We start from the raw sequence: 23,325 nt of genomic DNA on the forward strand, positions 1-23,325 counted from the left end.
GTATTTTTTGGGGGGGGCTACGTATTTTTTCTTAATCAGGAAATCCTATAATCATCTCAAATATATGTTTGCTTCCTAGAAGTCTTTGGTCTAATTAGTTCTTTAAAAATTAGAAACAAAGATAACGGCTCATGTTCTGTGGTGCTACTGGGCATTTTCAAACAAGAGAACACTCAGAATTTTTTTTCCACTAAAAAAAAAATCAGTTTGCTTTTGATCAAGTTACTTTTTATGTTGTTTATTTTCTCATTGCATATTAGTCATAGAAATGAATATTTTTCTTATTAATACTTAGCAGAAACATTTACAGAAGGAAACTGATATCATCTTTCTCCCGAGTCTCCCTTTGAGGACGGCAGACTGGAAGGACACCTAATGCCCGGGAGGGTGGACTCGCCCTAAGTTTAGAAACACCCTCCCACACGTCACCCAGCCAAGTGGTGGTAGCCAGCAGCTTAGTGTTTGCAAAAACAACATTATTTTCTCTACCTGCTACCCACAAGCCTTGCCGGCGATTTTGTTTTGCTTCATTCAATCTCCATTTTACTCTGAGCAACGCCGCTTCCTCCTTCTGCCCTAGGACTGTCTGCCTTCTTGCACTCATTAAATTGCTCTTTTTTTTACATTTTCTTTCTTTCTTTTTTTTGGTCTGCTTTTTGGGTCACACCCAGAGGTGCTCAGGGGTTACTCCTGGCTCTGCACTCAGGAATTACTCCTGGCAGTGCTCGGGGGACCATCTGGGATTCTGGGAATAGAACCTGGGTCGGCTGCGTGCAAGGCAAACGCCCTCCCCGCTGTGCTACTGCCCCAGCCCCTTTACATTTTCTTATTTTCTCAAGAAAATGAATCCTTCAGGCATGCAAAGCACAGGGGCAGTCTTGTGAGTCGGGCACCAGGAAGCCCCCAGCTGCTGGGCCTGACGCAGCTCTCAGAGGCCACTGATGGCCAGTATCTCTCTTCAGCAAACACGCCTCTCAGGGCACTTGGATTTCCTGTCCTGATCCTTAAGGTGCTTTGAAATCTGAGCCCAGAGGCACTGCAGCTGGTGACCGAGAGCCACCACAGGGACGGGGTTCAAAGCAGGGTCGGATGGCGGAAGGCCGAGAGGGGGGCGGCTCCTGACAGCTGTGACCAGCCGTCTGAGGAGAGGACCAAGAGCCCGGGGGTCTGCTGAGGGTCCAGGGAAATGGGCCCGTTAGGGTTACGGGGGACCCAGAGGCGGGCGGTTTGCCACTCCGGTTTTGTTTCCAGAAGGTCCTTTTTGGCTATTGAACTAGGATGGTTTCCGGTACTGTCATTCCTTGGATTTCAGGGTCCAGTGAAGAAGCCGCAGCTGTGCTCCCTGCAGAGGAACGATTTCCTCCGTGATTCCCTGCCTGCCTCTAGGGCCCGAGGGGGCTCATGGCTGAGCGGCAGCGGCGAGGAAGGGTCCACCTGGGTTTGCTTCCATGAAGCACGCCAGGAGGGATCCCTGAGCACAGCCGGGAGTGACCAACAGCGAGAAGAGCACGAAGCAAAGTGAGAGCAGAGGGGAGAGCAGGGAGCAAGCTGTCAGAGGTCTGAAGGGAGAGGTGGGGCCCAGGGCTTCCCCGGGCAGGTCTCCGCCAGCGGGGCTGCCTGTGTGCGTCTGTCCCCCCGCCTGTCCAGCTGGGCCTTCTCGAGGGCTGCCACCTGTGGCCTCCCCCCTGCCAAGTCCTTGAACCCCGAGAGCCTGCTGGCAGGATTCGGGGCGAGGGGAGCCCAGAATAGCCTGTTGTGTCCACACCAGCTGTTGAGAGGCCCTGGCAGGCCTTGGCCCCCCTGCTGACTTTTCGGCTTTAGAGTATTTCCTCTCGCGGCCGGACACCCCGGGACTGAAGAGACGGCTCAGACATGCGGGGGGCAGGTGCGGCCACCCGGCCCTCTGAGTGCTGGCCGCCCCTGCCCGAATCCTTAGCATCCTGTAGGCCGCCGGCCTGGCCTTGCCCAGACAGGCAGCTGAGAGCCTGACCGGGGCACAATGCTGCTCTTCCTGTAGCTGCTCCTCTCTGGCCCCAGGCCTGCAGCCAGCTCGGGGCCTTCCCAGGCCGTGTGGGTTGTGGACGGCAGCCCCCCGGGAGGGCCGGGGCTGCTCTCGGGCCGTGCTTGGCCCCAGCCACCTCTCCTGCACCCACCTGGCAGTCTTTGGAGGTTCCTGTGTCTGCTGAGGGGCTGGGCAGGACTTCCTCGAGCTCCCTTCCCGCTGGCCCCCGGGCTCCGGGGCTAACCCTGTCCATGGCTGCCCTTCGGAAGAAAGGGCAGAGCTTGCTCACTGGGTCATGGGGATCCAAAGCAATCTGCACACGATATCTAGTAGAGTCTGACACGGAGAGACGCAAGTGGTGCGTTCTACCTTTGGGAAGTAGAAATGGAGCCACTTCCACGCGGGTCTCTAGCCCCCAGGAAAGCCTTCACCCTAAGTCTCCGGCTGTTTCGGGGGGGGGGGGAGATGAACGTGCTTCTTGCAACCTTCGGAAGTGTAGTTAGTTGGCAACGCCAAGTTTAAGGGGCAGGAGTGTGGCTCAAAGTGGTGCCTCGCCCGAGAGAGGCCCTGGGTTAGCTCCCTGGCACCCCACCCCCAAACACGCACCTCCACGGGGAGCCTGAAGCCCCCAAACAACACCAACATGGTGCAAAACAACAGAAAAGACCAAAGGAATAAAAACTGCCCTAAACTTCTCTGGCCTACACAACCACGAGTTTATCCAGAACGATCGGTATAGACGTTCCCTCTCGGTGAGAGCCGGGAAAGAGAGAGTATGTGCCAGTTGTTCCGTGGGGGCCTCTGCTCCAGTTTCGCCCACCACAGTCCTTGTGAAGGACTCACCATCACACCATCTCACCATCACGCGTCCCCAGGCCGGTGCCCTCCTGCGTGCACCAGGTGTGACAGGGTGACAGAAATTCCTCTCCAACAAAGCGGGCAGGACACAGGAATTTCTAAGGCTGCTTCACAAAGGTTCAGTGCTCGTCTGGAGCCCGTGGGTTCAGTCGGGGTGGGGGGGACTAGACACGGGGAAGGGGCTCCAGTGCTGGGAGCTTGGAACACAGAGGGTAGCTGGTTTGGGGGAGCTTCTCTGTTTGTGCAATTGTTTGGTTGCTGCCTGTTCCAGTCCTGAAATTTTTTAGAGAGGAAAATGTATTTGGTTCCTTTGTTCCACATGAGCTGAAGCGTACAAAAATATACCCTAAAGATGGCCATAAAAGAGTTGCTGTAGACTGTGATTCTGGCAGCTCTCTGGGTCAGAGTAATAAAGATAAATCCACAGCGGCAGTGCTTGATCCCAGGAATGCTCCTCTTCCCTCACAGCTGTGCTCACTCAGCTTCCGGCTACACCTCTGCGGCCGGACGCCCCAGAGGTCGTGACACTCTCCAGTCGAATTTGCTGCTGTCACTTTGTGTGTTAAAGACAAAGGCAGCACCGAGCCTGTGAGCCGTAAGAGAATGAAAATACCCGGGATACGTCTCTTCCCCAGGACGTCACTGTGGGTGCTCAGGGAACGGGGGCGCGGCTGGGGCCTGCGGAGCACGAGCGGCCAAGGTGGCTCCTTCAGGGACCGCATCCCGGACAGCCGTGGAGTTCAGTGCATACCAGAGGAGGTCACAGGACGCCCGTAAGCCCCAGGAGAGGTGCTCAACCCCGTGTGCTCGTCATCCCCAAACTCAATGTTCTTTTGCAGGCTGAACCAGGGCCTCACACATGCAAGGCAGGCGCCCCGCTGCTGAGCCCCCGCCCCCCTCCAGGGGCCCCCAGGCCTGCTGGTGCCCCCTCCCTCCTCGTCACCACCAGCCTGCCTTCAGCTCTGCCGCTACCACCCCTGTTTGCTGCTTCCGCCTGGCCTACGGGCAGACCTGGGCCACCGCCTGGAGATGACTCTCCCCCGTGACAAGAGGAAGACCCCGGGCCTGGGCCGCCCCCTGCCCTCAGGTAATGCAGGAGGGTCCCACTGGCCCGAGTAAGTCTTGGGACTGTCACGGAGGCGGCCGGTGACCCACTCGGCTTTCCCTGTCCGGTGACGCGAGCCGCTGGGGCCCCTGTCAGTCTCCTGCGGGGTTTCTCGGGAATTCTTCACAGACGGGGCTCCAGGTGTGGCCCTGCAGCACAAAGCTCCTGGTGTGAATGTCGGGCAAAGGTGGTGAGCCCACGGGGCCGGCCCAGGGGCCTCTGCTTCCTCCTCTCACTGTCTGTCAGCTGGGGGCGGTGCCCCGGCCCTCCCCAGGGACAAGATCAGCGCGGGACAGGGCCCGGCACTTAGGAGATGCGGGCTGTGGGGTCGTGCTGTGTGGGAAACCTGAGCCGGAGACGACAGACAAGGAAAGGGAAAAGAAGGGGTGGAGAGGCTAGGGACTCAAATCCCTGAGTGACAGCGGGATCAGAAAGGGCTGCGGCTCAGGGGGGTGCTGATAAAAATGGAAGGAAAGCTGATTTTGTATATGTGCACACACACACACACACACACACACACACACACACACACACAGTCTTTACCAAATACTTTTTTTTTTTTAACTCTTATCTTTTTGCCTTCTAAGTAGTGCCCAGGGGACCCCCGGCCTCTGCCAGGCCCACCCAGCACAGTTGTGTGGGTCTCGTGGCTCAGTGCCTGGCCGAGACGTGGAGTCGTCCGGGTTCTGAGGGGCCGGAGGCCACCAGCGTCCAACCATGCCCAGGGCTGCCACGGCCATGCCTGGTGCTGCTCTGGGGACCACTCGGGCCCCACAGACACCAACCCTCGGCCTCTTAACTTATCTCCTCAGACCCCAGAAAAAGGTTTTTTTTTGCTTTTTGGGTCACACCAGGGATGCTCAGGGGTTTCTCCTGGCTTTGCACTCAGGGATCAATCCTGGCGGTGCTCAGGGGACCTTATGGGATGCTGGGAATCGAACCCAGGTCGGTCGCATGCAAGGCAAACGCCCTACCCGCTGTGCTATTGCTCCAGCCCCAGAAAAAAGATTTATTTTTTAATTTAAAAGATGCACGCCAAATTAAAAGAAATCTGAAATTAAAAGATGATTGTCAAAGAAGCTCAAATTAATGTCTTCCTGTAAGAAGCATTATTGAGCTTGAAAAAGCATAAAGCAAACCACTGTTTACCGACACCAAGCACGTGCAATAAAGAAGGGCAAAAATTCCTTTGCCCAAAAGGATTAGTTTGCCATTTGCCCTCAAATGCTGTCATATAGACCTTAGAACAATCAGTTCATAAATGCAGGAAAGATGAGGACAGGGGAGTTAGAAATACACGCTTTATTGGCAGAAACAAGCCCTTCATTTTCCTCAACAGGAGTATACACCAGAGTCCCCACGGGCCACTGGCTGTGAGCGGCTAAGGCCGCGTGAACGCGTGGTCCGTGGGGGAAGCCTGTCCGTCTGTGCCGCGCCCTCGGCCCTCTGACTTCGCCCGGAGCCGCCTCTGCGCTCTGTCCCGGGAGGAGGAGCTTGGTGGAATTTTCCGAGCCGCGGCAGAGCCGGGGGTGTCTGGATACTTGCTGACTGGAAGGGTTCCCTGCCAGACCAGGGGTCAGCCCCGGGAGCACCCGGCCTCAGAGGGCCCAGGAGGACGTGGCCTGCCCGAGCCTGGGCTCAGGGCGGGAGGGATGCTCGCGCGGCCTCAGGGCTGGAAAGACCAAGGTGGGGGGGCTGTGCTGCCCCTCAGGCAGACGGGGCAGCTCTGGGGCCCAGCCCCGAGTCTCCGGCCCGCGCCCGGAGCGACTCCTCTGCCCAGCGCACTTGGGCCGGGGGCCTGTCTCAGGGTGGACAGTGGCAGGGAGCCTTGGCAGGCCCTGGCCAGGAGAGAAGCTTCAGCCCCGGAGAGGCGGGCTGAGGTAACGCAGCTGTCGGGGGGTTTGTGGGATTCCGTGAGTAGCCGCGAGAGGCGGCCGGTGAGGAGGGGCCGGCCGGGAGGTCGCGCTTTCCGCTCTGACTCAGGGAGGGAGCGTCCACAAGGACTGAAGAATCCCTTCAGTTTCCTCAGTTTTCTAGTTTCGAAAGAACGTCCAGTGCGTAAAAGCGGAAAACTGGGGCTTACAGCGTCGCGTGAGTCAGTTCACAGACATACCGCAGGGACTGGGAAGCGGCTCTCACGGCCGCTCCGTGACGCTCCCTGCTGGCTCCTGGGCGCGGAGGGCGGGCGGGCGGCTTTGCACAGGGCAGGGGGACTCCTTTGGGGTGCTCTCTGGTAAAGCCCTGCAACTCCAGGCAGGGGCCGGAGCCTGGCAGGCGCCCAGGGAAGACGCTGCAGCTGAAGGGATCACTAACGCACCCAAGCCAACGCCGCACAGACAAGGCACGGGGGAGCCCCGTGAGGCTCCTCTGGTAGCTCCCCCCAGGAGCGAGGCCACCTGGAGAATGGGTGCAGGCCAGCACGGCCACCGTCTGCTGGCCGGGCCCTCGAGCCCCGGCACCGAGTCCTTCACGGTGCGTCCCTCTCAGCACTCCTCGATGACCGTGGCCTCAATCAGGGAGTAAAGCTTCTTCTTGACCAGCCGGAAGCCGGAGCTGAGGACCAGGGTCCGCCCGAGCCCGGGGGCGCGGCCGCGGCTGAAGAGGGCCCTGAGGCTGGCCCAGGAGCAGCTCTCCTGCTTGAGGGCCAGCGTGAGCTCGAAGGTGGGCACCACGCTGGCGTCGCACACGATGCGGCCCAGCGCCCGGCAGCCGTCCCCCGACTCCAGGCCGACGTGCAGGACGCAGCCCCGCAGGCCGCAGGGCTCGCCGGCCGCCAGCCGCAGCACGTCCTGCGCGACCCTCTGCGTCAGCGTCTCTGGCACCAGCACCCGGGAGCAGCCCAGCCGGCTCTGCTTGGACGTGGCCAGGCAGTTCTCCAGCAGCCGCGCCAGGCCCCGGCACGTGGCCTCCTGGAAGAGCACCTCGCCGAGCTCGGGAGCCTCGCAGGCCCAGCCGTCGAGGTCTGTGGACAATGGGGAGGACAGTCAGACAGGAGAGAAAAGAACAACAGCCCAGCAGCAGCAGGAAGCCCCCCCCCGCACCCCCCGCCCTCTCTCTGCAGTGCCCCCGCCGTCTCTCTGCAGTGCCCCGCCGTCTCTCTGCAGTGGACCACCTTCCCCGGTGCGTGCTGGGGGCGGCTGGCCTCGAGTGGCCTGAGCTACCTGGACAGGAGGGCAGTCACTTCACTCTGGCCGTGAGGACCCGGCTGTGAGATACGGAGTTTGATAACAGGGAAGACAGGGGCGAGCACTTGGCGTGTACGTGCACATATGCTCAGTCCAGGAGACTCCGCGGGCCAGGGAGCTCGTGGCCAGCACTCCCCGGCTCGAGTCCATCTGATCCCGGCACCAAGCCCCACCCCACGCACGGCACCTCTGGGAGAGGCCGGCGGCACTGTAAGGGTGACCCCTGGTCTGTAAAAATAGACCAGAGGGGAGAGACCCACACCTATTTATGGTCACCGGGAGAACCAGTGACTTTCCTTTCTGGTCCCTTGTTGCTTGGGGGTTTCCTAATCTTGTTTTTCAGGGAATAAAAGTCTCATGATTTTCTTTCCCGCCTGAGGGACCAGAACCTTCAAACTAAGAATATCTACGCGGGTCATGGTAAACTTTGGCATGTTTGTGACTGTTCTCAGGGATGCTCTCGGGTGAGCTGACGGGTGTATCGGGTGTCTGTCGGTTCGTCTCAACAGCTGGGACCGGGGTGCCCCCCACGGGGTCCGGCCTCTTGGGTAAGAATCTCTGCGGGACCAGGCTTGCAGCCTCCCCAGGATATTTATACCCGCTGGGTTGTCTCCCAAGTCAAGCAAAATAGTCCCAGGAAAACAAAATTAGCTTTGCTCAGAGGGCAAGAGAGAGGCCTGGGCCGGGTCCCAGGCCTCCCAATCACCCCTGCGCGTGAGAGCAGCCGCACGGCCCGCTGCGGGGACGCTCCCTTTCTCCACGCTCTGCTTGAGGTCATGCACATGTCTCAAAGAGTCACCAAGAGGCAGAACGGGCAGATTACAGGGTTCGTGTTTTATACGGGGAAGATGGGGGTTTAGGCTGGGCCTGCGGTGAGGTCAGCGTCCACTTTGCCCCTGAAGTTTATTTCGGTACTAAAGAAGGGAGCCGCGGGCGTATCCGCCAGCAGGACAGTGCTCCCCCCCAGGGACCCTCTGGACAAGGGCCCCCGCCCTGGGTGTGGGGGAGGTCCCAGAGGCCTGAAGCAAGCGAAGGAAGAGGAGGGAATCCCGGGCCAGCAAGAGCAGAGCAGAGGGGGGTCCTCGGGGCTGGCGGGGACGGGGTGGCTGGGGGGGCAGGCCCCAGCACACTGCGGGGACTCCTGGGAAACCAAGTCGGCTCTGAAGGGCCCAGAGACGCCGTCATCCCGAAGAGCTTGTTAGCAGCAGGTGCAGACCTGGCGGTACCTGCACGTGTGTGCGCGCGTGCATGTGCATGTGTGTGCGTGCGCGTGCACGTGTGTGTGCGTGCGTGTGTGCGTGTGCACGCTCTAATTCCTCCCGCACTGGAACAGACACTGCTAGAAACTCACCGGTGTCTGGGTGGAAGCCGGTGGCCGTTGCCGGGGCCTTGCTGCTGGCTCCGCTGGTGGCGACCATGGTCCTCAGGGCTCCCGATGCTGCGGGTGCGGGAGGGGCTGGTGGCAGTAGGGACAGGGTGTTGGGGGCGCAGACAGGGTGCGGGAGGTGTAGGTAGGCGTGCTGGTGGGGCAGGCAGGGGTGCCGCAGGGTGGGGGCTGCTGCTGCAGGCAGGGTTGGGGTGCAGGGGCGCAGGCAGGGGAGGGAGGTGCGGGTTCAGGAAGGGTGCAGGGTGCGGGGGTGCAGTACAGGTGGGGTGGGGTGCGGGCGTGGAGGGGGGAGGTGCGGGTTCAGGAGGGGTGCAGGGGTGGGGCACGGGGGTGGGGCGCGGCGGGGAGGGCGCGCACCGTCACTCACCGGGCAGCGGACCGCGGCGCGGCGGGTCGGGACAGGGGCAGGCGGGCGCCCGCGGCCGCTCTTATAGCGCCGGCAGCGACACCTGCCGCCGGGTCACCGGGACCCGCCCCGGCCCGCCCCGGCCCGCCCGCCCCGGCCGCGGCCTCGGAACCGCCCACCCGCCCGCGTCCGCCAGCCCCTCGCCCCGCGGCCCCGCTGCCCCTGCCCCAGCCCCAGCGCCCTGCGTCCGGCCCGCCTGGTGTCACCCCCACCCCGCCCGGCCTGGGTGTCCACCGCTGCCCCTCGGTGGCCCCACGGCGCCCCTCGTCCCTGCGCTCCACCCGTCCCCTGCCCCTGCCCCTGCCCTGGCCCCTGCCCCGGCCCCTGCCCCAGGACCCGTCCCAGGCCCGTCCCTCGCCCACACTGTCCGGGTCGCGCCTGCCGCGGAGGCTCGCCCGGCTGGCCCAGAGCTGCCCCCGCGGTGCTGGACAGCCCGCCAGCTGTCCCTCCTTCTCAGGGCCTGTCCGGCAGCCGCCCGCCCCCCGCCGGCCCGAGTGGCCTCAGGACGGAGCTGCCCATCTGGATGGACGTCCGTGCCCCTCCCTGCCCCGGCGGGCGGGCTGCTCTCAGCCCAGGGCAGGGACCGAGGGGCTTGTGTCTGGCTGAGCAGGGACGTTCCCGGGACCCCTGGGCGGGAAAGGACCAGCCCCCCGGACCCTGAGGAGAGCTGACCGGGCTCCAGGCTCCGTGTGGGCAGCACGCCTGGGCCAGTGCCAACCTCGGTGACAGCAGCCCGGAGCCCTGGCCTTGGGCCGGCCCCTTGTGGCCCCCAGCACAGCGGGGGGCTCCGTGGAGCCTCCACTCCTGCCTGAGTCACAGAGAAGCATCTAGAACCGGAGAGAGCCGCTTTCTCTGAGCAGCCATGTCAGGGCCGGGGAGAGAGTGCAGTGGTTAGGGCTGTGCCCGGCACGCATCCCAGCGGGCTCAGAGCCCACCCGCACGCTCGGGAGCAACCTGGGGTGGTCCTGGTGCTCTCGGAGCCTCGGGGTCTCAGTGCCGAGGGAGGGTCCAGGGCCCCCACACCACATGGGGGCGGGGCTTCTTCCCCCTTTAGCGGCTAAAGGGCTAAAGCGACCCGTGGGCTAAAGGGTCCTGGTCAGCTCAGCCCGGCGCTGGGGACGCGGAGCCCCTCGTCTCTGGCACCTTGGCGAGGCCGTTGCTGCCTCCTTGGGAGCTGCGAGGGCCACACCGGGAGTGCCCCCCACCTGTGGGGTGCAGGAGCCGCCCACCTGACTTCCCTCCAGGGCGGCTCAGACCCTCAGGCCCCCGAGGGCGGGAAGGTGGCGCACCCCAGAGAGGTGGCAGCGCTGGGGGCTCACCCAGACCCTGAGGCTGGCCCAAGGCCCTGGTCAGAAAGGGATTTTGCCTGTGTAGGAGGACGGGGGTCACCGCAGTGGGGTCTCAGGAGGAGCGGGGTGAGGGCAGGAGGGCTGAGCCCGCCAGGGAGGCGGGAGGCGGGCCAAGGGCATCCCACCAGACGTGTGCGCGGAGACCCTCGCCCAGACCCAATGCTGGTCAGTCACCTCGGCTCTGCCAGGTCAGGCTGGCGGCCCCGCTGTGCCCCCCACTCTGTCCCCCCGGCCGTGGCTCTCTGTCCCGTGGGAAGTGCTGTGACCCTGCTCACCTGTGACCGGGCATGTTGAATGTTAAAGCCAGTTTTGCCAGCTGTTTTTCTCTCTTTATTCAGTGCAGGCCGGACTGGAGCGATAGCACAGCGGGGAGGGTATTTGCCTTGCATGCAGCCAACCCGGATTCGAGTCCTCCGCCCCTCTGGGAGAGCCTGGCAAGCTAGCGAGAGTATCCCGCCCGCATGGCAGAGCCTGGCAAGCTCCCCGTGGCGTATTCGAGATGCCAAAAGCAGTAACAAGTCTCACAATGGAGACGTTACTGGTGCCCGCTCGAGCAGATTGATGAACAGTGGGATGACAGTGACAGTGCTACAGTGCTGGTTTCGCAAGCCTTCCTGGTCCACAGGCCGCCCAGGACTGCAGGTAGCAACACCCGAGGTCCCCCAGCAGCCCACAGGGCGTTGCGAGGCAGGAGAAATCCCCATCATCAGTGCTGACAGTTCTCCTCCTTCTAATAAAGGGTATCCGAGATCCTTAAAGGTGCAGTGTCTGCGGCTCTCTGAGTTTTGCTAAATTTGCAGAGTTTGTGCTCACAGGAGGTCTCAGAGTTGGGAGACAGTGCGTGCAGGTGACATTACTATCAGTACCATTATCATTATGAGAGTGTCGCCCTCTGGTTCTGTGAAAATCATACAAAGGGGCTAAGTCGGTGTTCCTCCGCCTCGCCACATCCGCAGGCGAGCTCCCGGCCGCACACTGGCCCCAGGTGGGCAGAGCTAATCTTGGCAGTGTTCAGCACTGGAGCCTCCACCCTCCCACCAGCCCCGAACGGGCAGGTAGGAGCCACGGGGCTGAAGGGAAGGGAGATGCTGTGAAGCCAAGGCCAATGCTGAGCTTTCCTGACTGCAGGAATATCAACAATTACATACGCGATTGGGGCTATGGTACACACTGATCCAGATTTTCCGCTAAACAATGTGTAGGTTCCTTTAGTGGGAGGTGGAAATCCCAACATACAATGGCGAGGCACAGCAACGCCAGCAGCTGAATCCTCCAGGCGCAGAGAAATGGTTACCATAGTGATTTACCTCTTAAAATAGTCGTACGGTTTTTATACTCATAAACAATGCTATGCATTATCTTCCTTTAAATAAAAATAATGGTGATATTTAAACGCACACATTTATTATGCAAAGATTTACAAAAATTATGCAAAGATTTAGAATTTAGGTGCCCATTTGGGAGAATGTCAGCTAGAAAAACAGAGAAGGTTCTTAACACTTCTCCAGAGATCTAGAGCACCTCAAAGCCTTTTCAAGCCCCAAATTTGATAAAACCACGACATGACACCATTTCTATGAAATTCTGTCTGAACGAAGGCAAGAGGAGGGGATGTGCCCTGGGCCCTGCAGCGCGGCCCTTCCCTTGGTCCAGCTGAGGGCACTAGTTTGGCCACACACAGCTTTTGTCACTCACCTTTGGGTTCAGGAAAATCAGATATTGTTTTGGGTTCGCACACGGAATCCAAGAACAACTTGGCTCTCCAGGAAGTCCTGAGAGTCTTCACGTGAGCTTGCGTCCCCAACCTGCAGATGTGATTGGGGAAGGCTGAGGTCTGCAGAGCGTGATTTCTGTTTCTCCTTTGGTGTGGTGCTGTGACACGCACAAAACAATTCTCCTAGTGTGTCACGTCCTTGCAGTGACACTCAGAACTCTCTAAGCTTCCATCACCGCTCAACAATTTAGTGTCTTCAGTTACAGCTTTAAAATGGGACTCATAGCAGCCTTATTTCATGAGGAAGTGCTGTGGGAGCTGAGTCAAGATGCCATGCTCTCCGGTAATATTAGTCATGATTAAAATGATAAAGTTTGCTCTCACTTTCAAAGCCCCCAACGCCTGGTGGCACCTGAAGTATAAGCGGGTGAGCCTGTATTTACAGTGTAGAAATGCGTCTTATTACATCTTCACTCCTTGAGCATTCAGGAACCACACGGCTTTGTTTAGTTCAGTGCAGGTTTGGTTTTGTTTTTTGTATCACCCTGGACTGGGCTAAGGGGCGACTCTGTGCTCTCGGGTCACTCCTGGCAGTGCTCGGGGGGCCAGCCTGAGCCTTGGCTCCTGCCCGAGAGCGTGGCCTCCACCCGGATGTCCCAGCATTACCCGAGGGTGCCTGGCCACCTGTGGCCAGTCCCACGGAGTCCCTGTCCCCAGGGCTGGCCCGAGACGCAGCTGCAGCTGCAGTGGACGTGCGACATCCTGCAAATTGCCCGCTGGGCAGCTGTGTGGGACGGCCACACTCTGGAGGACGGTGCGTCCTCCTGGCCCCACCCCCCTCCCCACCACGGACATCAATACGGTCAGTGCGTCCCCCTGGTCCTGCCCCCGTCATGGCCTTTAAGAGCTGCTTGCGACAGGCCGGGGGGGCAAGGCGGTCTGCGGTGCCTGCAGAGTCCATGGGCGCGGGGTGGCCAGAAGGCCCGAGGACTGGCTGTCCGTCCTTCCTGCCACCTTCCAGGCCTTTCTCGGTCCGGTGGGGTATGTCCGGGCGGCAGCCAGAGCCGGTGCGTTTCCTGCCATTCGAGGATGGGAATTTCGGGCTGTGACAGTTCCAGGGGTGGGTCTGCAGGACCGAGTGACCTGGCCCCGCTGCCCACGGGCCCTGCACCTCTGGGGGTCCCCACGGGCCCTGCACCTCTGGGTCCTGCGCCTCTGAGGGTCTCCGATGGGGCCCGGTGCCACTGAGGCTCCTGCCGGCGTCCTCGCTGGCACCTGTCCTCCCTGACCCGGGCCCCTGTGGACAGGTGGTCTCACTCGGTGGGTCAGTTCGTTTTTCCCCGAGGAAGCTGGGTGGCAGATATTCTCCTCAGCTCATCTGTCACCCGCGTAATCTTCTCTGGTGGAATACTTCATCCATATATTTTATTGGATTTTTTTGAGGCTTGATTGTTCTTTATGAATTTTGGGTACACCTGCTTTCTGTGTTTTGTGTGTATTTTCTCCCAGACCATGCTTTGAATTTTTATTTTCGCAACAGTGCATTTGGGAGAGAAAGAATTATGATAATGTCTGATTTATTGTGAGTCGTATTTTCAGTGTGAAGGAATTTCTGCCTAGAACAAAGGCACAAACTTTCTTCTGTTTTCTTCAGCAAGCTTTATAGTTTTACATTTACATATATGCTCTGCTTTGAGCTATATTTTGTTTGGGATATAAGTCATTTGGGTGGAAAAAAATCATCTCCGTATACCTGTCCAATTGGTTTAATGCCAGATTCTTTAAAACTATGCATCATTAAATTGCCCTTGTGGTTTTCTGGAGATCAGGGGCCTATGTGCATGTGATTCTGTTTCTGGTATCTGTTGTATCGTTGGTCTCCATGTCTCTCTGGCACCAGTAATGGCATACCGCTTTCTTGGCATCAGTCTTCAGTGTTTTCTTCTCTCAGAGTAATTTTGACCTCCCAACACCTCAATCTAAACTGCTTTCTCACCACACCTGGAGGTGCCCAGGGCTTCCTCCGGACCCTCTGCTCAGCCCCAGGGACCACACGAGCCCGGGTCAGCAGCATGCAAGACAAGTGCCCACCTGCTGTGCTCTCTGGCCCCACTGAGACTTATTTTATAGTTTCCCCCACGATTTACAATTATTTCCATGAGTTTTATTTCTATAATGTCTGTGTTTTGTCCAATATGTCAGGCATATGTCTATGCAGGTCGCTGTTGGTGCCTATTTCTTATAATAGTGTGATGCTTAGCAGATGTTTAATATGGGCTGAATAAGTTTATGAATCCCTAAGGTTTAATGAATGCCACTACTCACAACTGCCGTTGTGAGCATAATACTCAGAAGTGCTTACCATGTAATCACTTAAATGTTCTAAGATGTTTAAGAAATCACTTCAGACATAACCTTAATGGGTATTATCAAACGCAGTATGGTAGGAGAACCAAATAATTGAAAACATAACAATAAATAATGTAGAGTGAGAATTCCCCCAAATTACCTTAATCCTACATACTTTTGTTTATTGTAATGTAAATTAGATGAACAGAAATTTTGTAAAAAGTCAGAACTCATAGTTAGCCTTAACACATAAAAGAGAATTTTGTAGAAATGTTTTATTTAACTTTCAAAGATAAAAAAAATACATTTAAATAAGTGATTCAAAGTTATATACACTTTATAATATTTTGTCTATTTTCTAATCTCCCCCCGGGTTTTTGTTGTTGTTGTTGTTTGTTTGGTTGGTTTTGGGCCCTGAGAGGTGGTGCTCGGGGCCTGCTCCTGGCTCTGGCCTCAGGGGCCACTGCTGGCCGTGCCCGGCTGGTGTAGGACCAGGTTGCCGTACGCAGGACAAGTGCCTCCCCCGCCCTACCACCACCTCTCCAGCCTGCCCCACCTCAGCTTCTTTTCAAAAGTAAAACCAGCAGAGCCTACTTGGGTAAAGCAAGTGGCAGGTTGGAATATCCCTCGGAGTGACCCCGGGTTCCCGACACTGTTGGGGAACTTCTGTTAGCCCCGAAGGGTTACTTACATGCTGTAAGACACACAATGACGTGTCTTACTGATGAGGGCACATGGAAATAATTCACTAAAACATCAAGTATTATTACGTTTTATGAATGCCTGGCAAGCTCCCCGTGGCGTATCCGATATGCCAAAAACAGTAACAACAAGTCTCATAATGGAGGCGTTACTGGTGCCCGCTCGAGCGAATCGATGAGCAACGGGACGACAGTGCTACAGTGCTACAGTGATGAACGCCTTAACTAAACACTTTACATGCTCGTGTTTTTCTCACGCATCGCTTCTGCACGGCAGTTCTCCTTCACGAGTGGGAGAGAAAGCAGTGGTTATATAGGCTGTTGTGTACGAGGTGTTTTGTGCATGTGAAAATCATCTGTTGAGTAGGGCATGCAATACGGCCCTCTTGGAAGACCCTTAGCCATAAGCTAGTGGCTAGGAAAAGGTGCATTCTAACTTTGGTCCCAGTTAACAATAAAAGGTAATAATAACTATTGTTATTTGGGGTCTGGGCCACACCCAGCAGTGCTCAGGGCCGCTGCCTGGCTCTGTGCTCATGACTGACCCCTGCTGGTGCCCGGAGGACTCTGTGTGTCACTGGAAATTCCCCCTAGGGCCATCCCAAGCAGGGCTGGGGTTACCTCTGGGACTCTCCACAAGCTGGGAAAGAGAGTGGCGTCATGAACACAAATGTTTGATGACTGTAGGGAAAACAACAATCACAGGAATCGTTGGTGGTGTCGGATGTGAAACAACAGAGACACATAGGCAAAGAGTTAGAACCTACCCAGAGCTATTGCCTACGTTCCCCTAGTTTCAAAGCGGTGGGCTTCTAAGTCACCCCTTTTTGTAAGTGGAATTGGGGGTGTTTATTAAACAGAGGATTCCAATCCTCTTCTTTGCCCATCGGACCAGATATTTTTCTGGTCTTCATGATTATAAAATTTGCATAATTCGACTTCCTCTCATAACTAACATTTTAGATTATCCATTGCATATATAATGCGTCTTGGAAGATTTTGCGTTTGCATATCTACCCTTTAAAAATCTAGCTCACATGGAGATTTTTCGTGGAATAAAGACTTCATTAGATTATTTCAAAGAACTTTTGTAGCAGTCCCTTCTGGAAAGAAAAGGGATCCTTGTCTTTGGATTGGGCGAGGTCTCTGCCCGGGGCCCTGGCCTTTGTACCTACAGTGAAATAGCTTCTGATTTTTGTTTTCCCATTTTATTGTTAGCCCTCATAAATCCTGGAAAAGGAAAAAATTCTGGAATTTCACTTTATCTTTTTTGGTTTTGGGGCCACACCTGGGGTCACTTTTGCTCAGAGTGTGGGGGGCGATTGAACCCGATCAGTTCAGTGCAAGGTGAGCCCTTTCGGCTGCACAGCCCCTCGGACCTGAACTGAGGAATGTTAACGAAGCGGAGGGGACAGGAGAGAAAGGCAGGAGTCTTCCTCACGGGCTGACGCCCGCTTAGCTCCAGGCCTTGAAGACACGTCCTGGCATCTTGTTAATGATGGTGCTGACACCTCATGCTTGCACAGTAGAGCTGCCACTTAACAAGATAAAAAAATAAATAATTGATGGTCTAAGAGGACCTACTGTCTCGACAATCACGTCACCACTGTGCCTGTTTCTGGAAGGAGTCCAGCGTCTGACGATCAGGATGATTCTAGGAGCCGAGTGGTAGACTCAGGCCCGTGCGGGGACTTCGGCTTCCCCTCTCGCAGGACGCAGAGCACGGGTCTCCTCACGGTTCTGAGGGTGTGTCTACCCAGAGACACAGAAGCGTTCTCCAAGATTCTTGTCCGGTGTTTATGCATTTGTGGTAAAGAGACCTGGCCAGCCCGTCATTTCGCATTTGGCAATATTCTCAAAAGGGTTACTTGTATCTGGACAAGGAGAGCCCTGGATTATACCATAAGAGGGTGAATTTTCTCCTCAGTAACCTGCTCTCCTTCTCCCCTTTCAACCTAAGTTTGTTGAATTCATTCTCATCTGGCTTCCACCTTGTCTTGGGCTTCGTGAGAGGCTTAGCTGGAAGCCTGTCTCCTCTTGCAGGACAAGGCATCCCTCTTCTTTTTCAAAAACTACCTGGTATGGCTAATTGAAAGCCTTTTCCCTGAGGTCAGGCACAAGGCAAGGATATCCACCCTCACCATTCTTATGCAATATAGTTTTGGAAGTCATCCCACAGTGATCAGACAAGCAAGAGATACCAAAGAAATCCAAGCTGGAAACAAAAAAGTCAAACTCTCACTATTTGCAGATGATGTGATACTATACATTGAAAACCCAAAAAATCCCACCAAAGACTCTTGGAAATAATAAACCAATACAGTAAGGGACCAGGTTACAAAATTACTACATGAAAAGCTGTGTTATTCCTAAATGCAAATAATGAACTAGAAGAGAAAAAAATTAAAAAGTCCTTCAGAACAGTATGTTGATACGTCAAATACCTCAGAATCAACAAGTGAGGTGAAACACTTACACAGTAAAAACTCTTAATCACTGTTAAGATAAATAGAAGATGACACCAAGGAATGGAAACACATTCCCTGTTCATGGAATGGAAAACTCACCTGTCAAAATGGCCATTCTACACCACATAGGAGGCAGGTTCATTGCAACACACATTGAAATGCTAATTATGTTTTTTAAAGCTTGGAACATATTACAAAAATTTGTATGGAACCATATAGCTGCCTCAATAACGAACGCAATCCTAAGAAAATAAAAGAAGGCATCGCACTTTCCTACCTTTTTAAAAATTATGTGCACTTTACAGAGTTGTGCAAAATACAATTGCTTCAACATCAGTCCCTCCACCAATACCCGCAGTTCCCGCCCACCCCCCAGGCCTTCCCTTTTAGCAGGCACAGATTTGCCTCATTCTGTTTGTTACAACAAAAGGCAAATGCAATTGTTAAAAAATAGATCAATAAAAGTCAATTTGTGATAATTGTTGTATCACACGTTAGTGTTACTGAGGATTTTCTGTCACTGAGGATTTACTGATCTGGCTGGTGCTAGCTGAGCCTTCTGTGTTATTATTTTCACTCATTGAACTGGTGGCCTCCTACACAACTTTCCCATCGAATTTGCTGTGGTCCTACTGGGCTGCTGGTACTATGAGATTTGGAGGTGTTGTGCAGTTGTGTGCTACAGGAGCGATGGGGCTGGGACAACCCGGTAGTTTGCTAAGGCTCAGCAGTGCAGTGGGCCAGAGGGGGTCAGGGGTCTGGGCTGATGGGCCTGCAGGCAGAAAGGGCAATTAGCCTGCTCCATCCCAAGCAGACCTCAGAATGCTCAGCCTGGACTGCTCTCCCCGGGAAAACTCAGTGGTATTGTGTTCTTCTTGAGATTAGTTGTTGAGCTGGGCTGTTTATATGACAGAGGATGTTGGCATTTCCCAGCTTTTAAGTATACTGTAAAGCTGTGATAATCAAAACCGCATGGTACTTGAATGAAGATAAACCTTTAGACTATGGAACAGAATAGAGTCCTGAGTCAACCCCCCAGATTTATGGATAGTTAATCTATGACAAAGGAGCTACATGAAATGGAGAAAAAATTCTCTTTATATGGCATTGGGATAACTAGTCACATGTAAAAAAAATGGAGTTAGAACTGTACCTCATACCGTTCAGAAAAGTAAACTCAAAGACCAGAGTCTATAAAACAAATCAAAGAAAATATCGGCAGAACTCTCCAGGATATGAAGGATTTGGTGCTGAAACATTGTACACTTAAAATTCAATCGTGAAGAACTGTAATTCACAGTGATTCAGTAAAAAAGAACTCTCCAGGAAATGGACTACAGACGTGTCTTTAATGAGTGGCCCCCGGATGCAAAGATACCAAAATCAAAATTAGATAAATGAGACTATGTCAAATTGAGAGGCTTCTGCACAGCAAAGGAAACTCAAGCTACAAGGAAAAGACACCCTACTAAATGGGAGTATTCGCACATATCAGCTAAAGAGCTAATATCCAGTATCTATAAGGAACTCACGGAACTCACCAACAAAAAATTCAAGAGCCCTATCCAAAAAATGGGGAGAGGAGATGGAACTTTCCCAAGACTACTCACTTTGGGTGACCAATAGGCATGAGAAAGTATGCACCCTCACTCATGATTAGGGAAACGCAAATTCAAACAACATTGAGGTACCATCTCCTGCCCGTGAGAATGGCACATATCAGAAGATCTAGGAATAGCAAGTGTTGGCGCAGTTGTGGTGAAAAAGGTGTCCACGGTGGGTGGGAATGTCATCTGGTTCAGCCTCTGTGGAAAGCAGTATGGAATATCTCCCCAAAACAGGAATAGAACTCCCACATGACCCAACGATATCACCTCTTGGCATTTATTCCCTAAACATAAAAATCATTGTTTTGAAGGGACAAATGCACACCTGTGCTCTGTGCTTTCGTGTATAGCCAAGATACAGAGACAACTAGATGCCCAACAGCGGATGAAAGGGTCAAGGAGTTGTGGAATATATTCATAGTGGGATACTGTGCATCTCTAAGAAAGAACAAAGTCATGCAAGATGCTCCAGTATGGGTGGAACTAGAGGGGACTGTGCTGAGAGAAGCCACTCAGGAGGAAAAGAACATACACACTCTCTTCCACATGTGGGGCTTAACGATACACAGCAAGGGAGCAACAAAGAGCCAAAGGCAACACAACCACAAAACTAATCCACAAAACTAGGGGTAAGCAAAAGGAGAGATAGAGCAAAAGGGAACGCCCTGCCACAGAGGCGGGGTGGGGTGGGGGTGGTGGGAGGGATGCTGGGACCATTGGCGGTGGAGAATGGGCACTGGTGGAGGGATGGGTACTCGACCATTGTATGACTGAAACACAAGCACAAAAGTTTGCAAGTCTGTAACTGTACCTCACAGTGATTCACTAATAAAAAAATTAAAAACAACAACAACAAAACAACTTGGGGTGGGGTTTAAAGGGAGGGAGATTAGGACCCTGGGGGAAGGAGGCAGGGGCACGGGTGATGGGTAAGGTGTTGGAATTATGTACACGGAACCCATCATTAACAATATTGTAAATCACTGTACCTCAATAAAAATTTTTTTTTGAAAGCAAAGACCATGGGGCTCGAGAGATAGCTCAGCAGGGAAGACACTTGCCCTGGATGTGACCGACCCACTCCATAGAGTTTGCCAAGCCTTGCCAGGAATTCTCCCTGAGCACACAGCTAGGAGTAAGCCCCAAGGACTGCCTGGTGTGGTCCCCCAAGACCGAGAAATCCAAAATAAAAGACAAAGAACTACTTGGCTTGTTTCAGTTCCTGTGTGCTCTTCTGTTTCAGCAATGGTGGTCAGGCACTAGGTGTTAGGTATTCTATAATTCCTGGCAATACATTGCATTGCTCTTATTTTTATATATCTAGATAATCTAATGTCACAGACTCATTGACGTATGAAGTCAGGAAGAGGAAAATGTCATAAAAGAACCAGAGAAATGTTTGGAGAGAAAAACACTCTCAAAAATCAAGAAATGTTAGAGCTAAGATATATTCTGAAAAGGAACCTGTGAACTGTATGTGATGGAGCCAGGCACTGTCCAGAGATCACAAATGGCAGAATAATAGCGAGACGAATAAAGGGTCCCTCAAAGACGGACTGTCCTTGAGGTCTCTTGCAGTGACCCTTGGCCAAGCAGAATCAGCCTGTGAGGAAAATCCTGTGGAGTGGGTTCTCCATGACAGCTGGGAGCACCACCCTAGAGTCCTCCCAATCCCCGCTACTCCCGGATGGGGGCAGGACTTGGCTTTCCTTCTGGAGGTCTATCTCCTCTCTATCTCCTGAACCTATCTCCTCCTCTGCTTCACTATCTCTTCTGGAAACAGCTTTTCTGAGAAGGCAGCACCTGACTGAAGGTGGAGCTGGAACTCAGTTCTTTTACCCGTTCTTATCTCCTCGAACTCTGAGCCACTGGCAAGTGGTTGAAAAGGTAGAAAATTAAAAAGATTCGACAAAGGAGAGGGGAGAGTTTTAATAGGTCTTTTACTTCACATTCTTTCAATGTTTGCCTACTAGCCTGCACATACCCAGACCTCGGTTTGTGAATATGTGTTTCTTTTCTCCAAGACATTTTAAAGCAGCAATAATTTAAACAATTTGAAAGTTTTCAAAATAAGAGTAAGGGAAAATATTACCCTTATATGAATTCTAAATGAGACTTTAGATGGGAAGCCCCAGAGGTTATGCAAAATTTGTGTTTATTTTAGTAGCCTTTAAAATATAATCTAGTTTAATTAGACCTCAAAATCTTATTTCAAAAGCCTCAAAACATAGATGCAGGGAAGGGAAGAATTTAGAAGACCACAGAGACCAGAATGGATACTGGCAGAATGGGAACCAGAGGATTTTTAAAATATAATTCACACAATACATTTATTTCAATAAATATGCTATAAAAACTGAGCCCATGTAGGTCTAGTTCAGAGAGCATTCTTGTACCACCGTTCTTGGGCCGAAGCACTTCCTCTGCAGCCGGGCTTGAATCCCCCGCCGGTGCGTCCGTCGGTGGGACACTCTTCTCACACACGATCTGTGGACTGGTCAGCCTTTACGAGAGTGTTGTAGTAGTTGTAGTATGTTTACACTGAGCCCTACGCAGGGGTCACTCCTAGCAAGGCTTGGGGGTCTCTCTGGGTTGCAGGGATTGAGCCTGGGTCAACTGCATGCAAGACAAGCGCCCCCTCCCCAGTACCATCCCTGCAGCCCCTGCATTTATTTATTTAGAAAGAGCTTCGGGGCCAGTTTGGGTTCTTTGTGCCACCAGCAACGTTTTCCTTTTTCTGCCCGTTGCACCCACCAGAGTTCTGAAGCGCCAATACCAGAATGCTTTTGATTTCTCACCTGTTTTTTCCCAACTTTTTAATTTTTTGACCACCTTATGTGGAAGCAGGAATTGCAGGGGACTAATCAGCTTTCCTGGGTGACCACAGGACTGTGGCTTCAGCGGCTGTGCTGGAGGGGAGGCCTCAGGGAGGCTGGTCTGTCCTTCCTGCAGCCTGAGCCAAGGCTGGTATGCAGGAGCCTGGGGGTGGCAGGCTGGTGTTAAGGGAGGGGAATATACGAGTTTTAAAAGCACGAGGGAAACAGCATCCAATTTAGACCAGCCTCCTGGCTTTTTATATCCTTGCTTCGAATTCAAGAAAATGAGCTTCCAATTTAATTGGGCTTGGGTGTGGCCAGGGTTCAGAGCTCCTACATTTTTGCAAATCAAATGATCCCTATAATGTCTTGAAGGAACCGAGGCTTCCTGGAAAATCTCAGACTTGCTCCTTTGGAGTTTATTTTTCCCTGGTGGGCTCTGACTCACCAGGATATTTATAGGGTCTGTTTTGGTTCCCTGCTGGAGCCTCGGGCCCACAGTGCATTTTTCTAGACAGTGTTGTCATGAAATGTGACTTGCAAAACTATTTAAAGCTAAAAGCAATATTTTTTTTTCCTTAAAAAATTTTCTTAGGCAAGAATCAAGATTGAAGGCTAAACTTTGTTTTCTTAACTCCCCTGTCTCTACCCCTCCGTGCTTCTGCACCCCCTGACAGGAATTTCATGCTCACCCTCTTATCTCTAGCTGATGGGAGAGATATGGGTCTCTCAGAGATAACAGAGAAACAGAATTATGGTGGTCTGATTTAAATTTACTAATAAACGCAATGTAATGTTTTAGGTATTTATCGCCACGGAGTCCAGTCCCCTCCCCCCAGTTCTGAGATAAGAGGGTCCTACAGAAATGCAGTCTGTGAAAGGGGCTCAGTTGGTCATCTCTCTGTGCCCTGTAGGGGGAGGTATTAAGTCAGGAACCTTGTCTACCACTGCTTAGAGACAACAGTGTCAGCAAGGTAGCTTTTTATCTCCCCCCCCCGCCCCCTTTTATTGGTGGGTGCAGAAAGCAAGCAGGGAGGCTGTGAAGAATCAGTCCCGTGAACTTGCTCTCTTCCCCAGCCCTGGCCTTGGGTAACAGAACCCCAAGTATGGAGGTTTGAGTCCAATCACCCCGGTATTATTTTAAGGACGTCTGTGGGTTGGAGCACAACTTCATTTGTTCGTTTATTTTGTTTTGGGGCCACACGTGGCGATGTTCAGAGTCCTGCACTCAGGAATTACTCCTGCTGCTGTTTGGAGGATCGTATGGGGGGCGGGGATCGGGCCTGGGCTGGCGCGAGACAAACGCCTTATCTGCGGAGCTGTTTCTCCAGCTCCTGTCGGAGCGTGTTTTGAAAAACCACCCTGCTGAGTAAATTTG

General features: G+C 53.9%; 1 protein-coding gene across 1 annotated transcript; it reads right to left on the reverse strand.

Annotated features, from left to right (window-relative positions):
• Positions 1–5,279: 5,279 nt before the first annotated feature.
• Positions 5,280–9,026, reverse strand: DDIT4L (DNA damage inducible transcript 4 like). The gene is made up of 3 exons (XM_055142956.1): positions 8,905–9,026; positions 8,502–8,606; positions 5,280–6,927 (listed from the first exon to the last, which is right to left on the reverse strand). Exons 2-3 carry the CDS (start codon positions 8,566–8,568, stop codon positions 6,449–6,451), a joined length of 546 nt encoding a protein of 181 aa, XP_054998931.1. The 5' UTR covers positions 8,569–8,606; positions 8,905–9,026; the 3' UTR covers positions 5,280–6,448.
• Between the last annotated feature and the right edge of the window lie 14,299 nt (positions 9,027–23,325).

This window comes from Sorex araneus, chromosome 6 (genome assembly GCF_027595985.1).
Source record: "Sorex araneus isolate mSorAra2 chromosome 6, mSorAra2.pri, whole genome shotgun sequence".
In the NCBI taxonomy this organism is placed as follows: domain Eukaryota; kingdom Metazoa; phylum Chordata; class Mammalia; order Eulipotyphla; family Soricidae; genus Sorex; species Sorex araneus.